General features: G+C 38.0%; 2 protein-coding genes across 4 annotated transcripts in view; both read right to left on the bottom strand.

Moving 5' to 3' along the window:
* LOC109542657 (COP9 signalosome complex subunit 1) overlaps positions 1-365 on the bottom strand; it is a 2,868-nt gene extending 2,503 nt beyond the window's left edge. For both annotated transcript variants that reach the window (XM_019911966.2, XM_048661914.1), the window contains exon 1: positions 233-365. In XM_019911966.2, coding sequence (XP_019767525.2) covers positions 233-277 — 45 coding nt within the window. In that variant the 5' untranslated portion in view covers positions 278-365. The remainder of the gene's footprint in view (positions 1-232) is intronic.
* Positions 366-515: 150 nt separating this feature from the next.
* The window catches only part of LOC109540670 (tyrosine-protein kinase hopscotch-like), an 18,669-nt gene continuing 17,926 nt past the window's right edge, over positions 516-1,258 (bottom strand). For both annotated transcript variants that reach the window (XM_048661909.1, XM_048661910.1), the window contains exon 18: positions 516-1,030. In XM_048661909.1, the coding sequence (XP_048517866.1) occupies positions 892-1,030 (139 nt within the window). In that variant the 3' untranslated portion in view covers positions 516-891. The remainder of the gene's footprint in view (positions 1,031-1,258) is intronic.

Genomic DNA, 1,258 nt, shown 5'->3' with positions numbered 1-1,258 from the left:
GCTCATTTCTCGGAGGCAAAATGAGCAAGAACGCTCATTTGTACGTCATTCTAGAGAGAAATAAATGGCCTTTTTAGCAAGTGGACCATCGATAAAGAAATGTTGGCGGTCTTCTCAAAAAATGCTTGAATTCAAGAAGTTTTAGATAAGTTTCTCAAGAATCATTCGAGCCAGAAAATTCGTTTTGGCATCGTTGGATAGAGAATTAAAAGGCAAAACTTGAATTACTTACGCCGAATAACATGCGATTCACAGCACCTAGCAAATTGCCATTCATAATGATGTCGATTCAATGTTTTGCACAATATTCGTACTGAAACAAATCGAGACTTGAGTCCAGAGTGAGTTCGGCCGCTTAACTAAATCGACGAGCCCATRAAAAACTCCTGTATGTYTAAAATGAACCGCATGCCTTCATACATTGTTAAGGAAAAAAGCTGATAACCAGTGGGAATTGAAATTCTTCTAGCGAGGGAAGGCGGATCGGATATAGTAGCTAGAGACAAACACTGAAAAAGTATTTACAAGATTTCTAGTTATATAAAAAAGACTTTCTTACCAATTCTAGCATGTACTTTATCTTACTCGCTAAAAAAATATAACTAATCTTTAACTGTAATAAAAATCTTCTGAAAAATTCATGGCAAGTCTGTATATGTATCTCGACAGAGTCATTATCATGAAAATTAAATTGAAAGGAATCGTCGCCACTGGTTCGCACAGCGTTAAACTTATCCAAACCACATCCACTGTGGTAATTGATTTTGCAAGTTTAACGCTTTAAACTATTAGTTGAAAAGCGTGCAAAAAAAGTTTGTGCACCACGTACAAACTTTTTTTTACACATTTTTAACTCCCGTCCGCGACTAAAGGCGACTGACATAAAAACAATTAAATACTATTAAACATCTCAGTCATGACCCGTTCAGTCAATTCCTTAAATGTCGGTCTGGCATGTGGGTCCATTTCCCAGCACGGTCGAATCACATTCACGTAGACTGATTGGGCACAACCCTCAGGGCACGGGTACCTAAACAACAGCGAAAATGTCATAAATATTAACTTAACTTGTGCCAATAGAAGGTGTAACAGAATTAGAAAATTAGAAGCGCGATTCAGTCCCAGATGGCAACAAATATTACATACCTACATGAAACTAATGGGTTTTTCGGGGTTTTAGCCCGTCGTTCAGTAGAATTTCTTCCTGACGTTTCGCAAGCACGAGTGGCTTGCATCTTCAGAAGTGGTTTGCTTGAAC

This window comes from Dendroctonus ponderosae, unplaced genomic scaffold, assembly GCF_020466585.1.
Source record: "Dendroctonus ponderosae isolate FM_Combo_2020 unplaced genomic scaffold, Dpon_F_20191213v2 Dpon_F_20191213_10, whole genome shotgun sequence".
Lineage (NCBI taxonomy): Eukaryota > Metazoa > Arthropoda > Insecta > Coleoptera > Curculionidae > Dendroctonus > Dendroctonus ponderosae.
The sequence above is the reverse complement of the archived record's forward strand: the minus strand, read 5'-3'. Positions and strand labels throughout refer to the sequence as shown.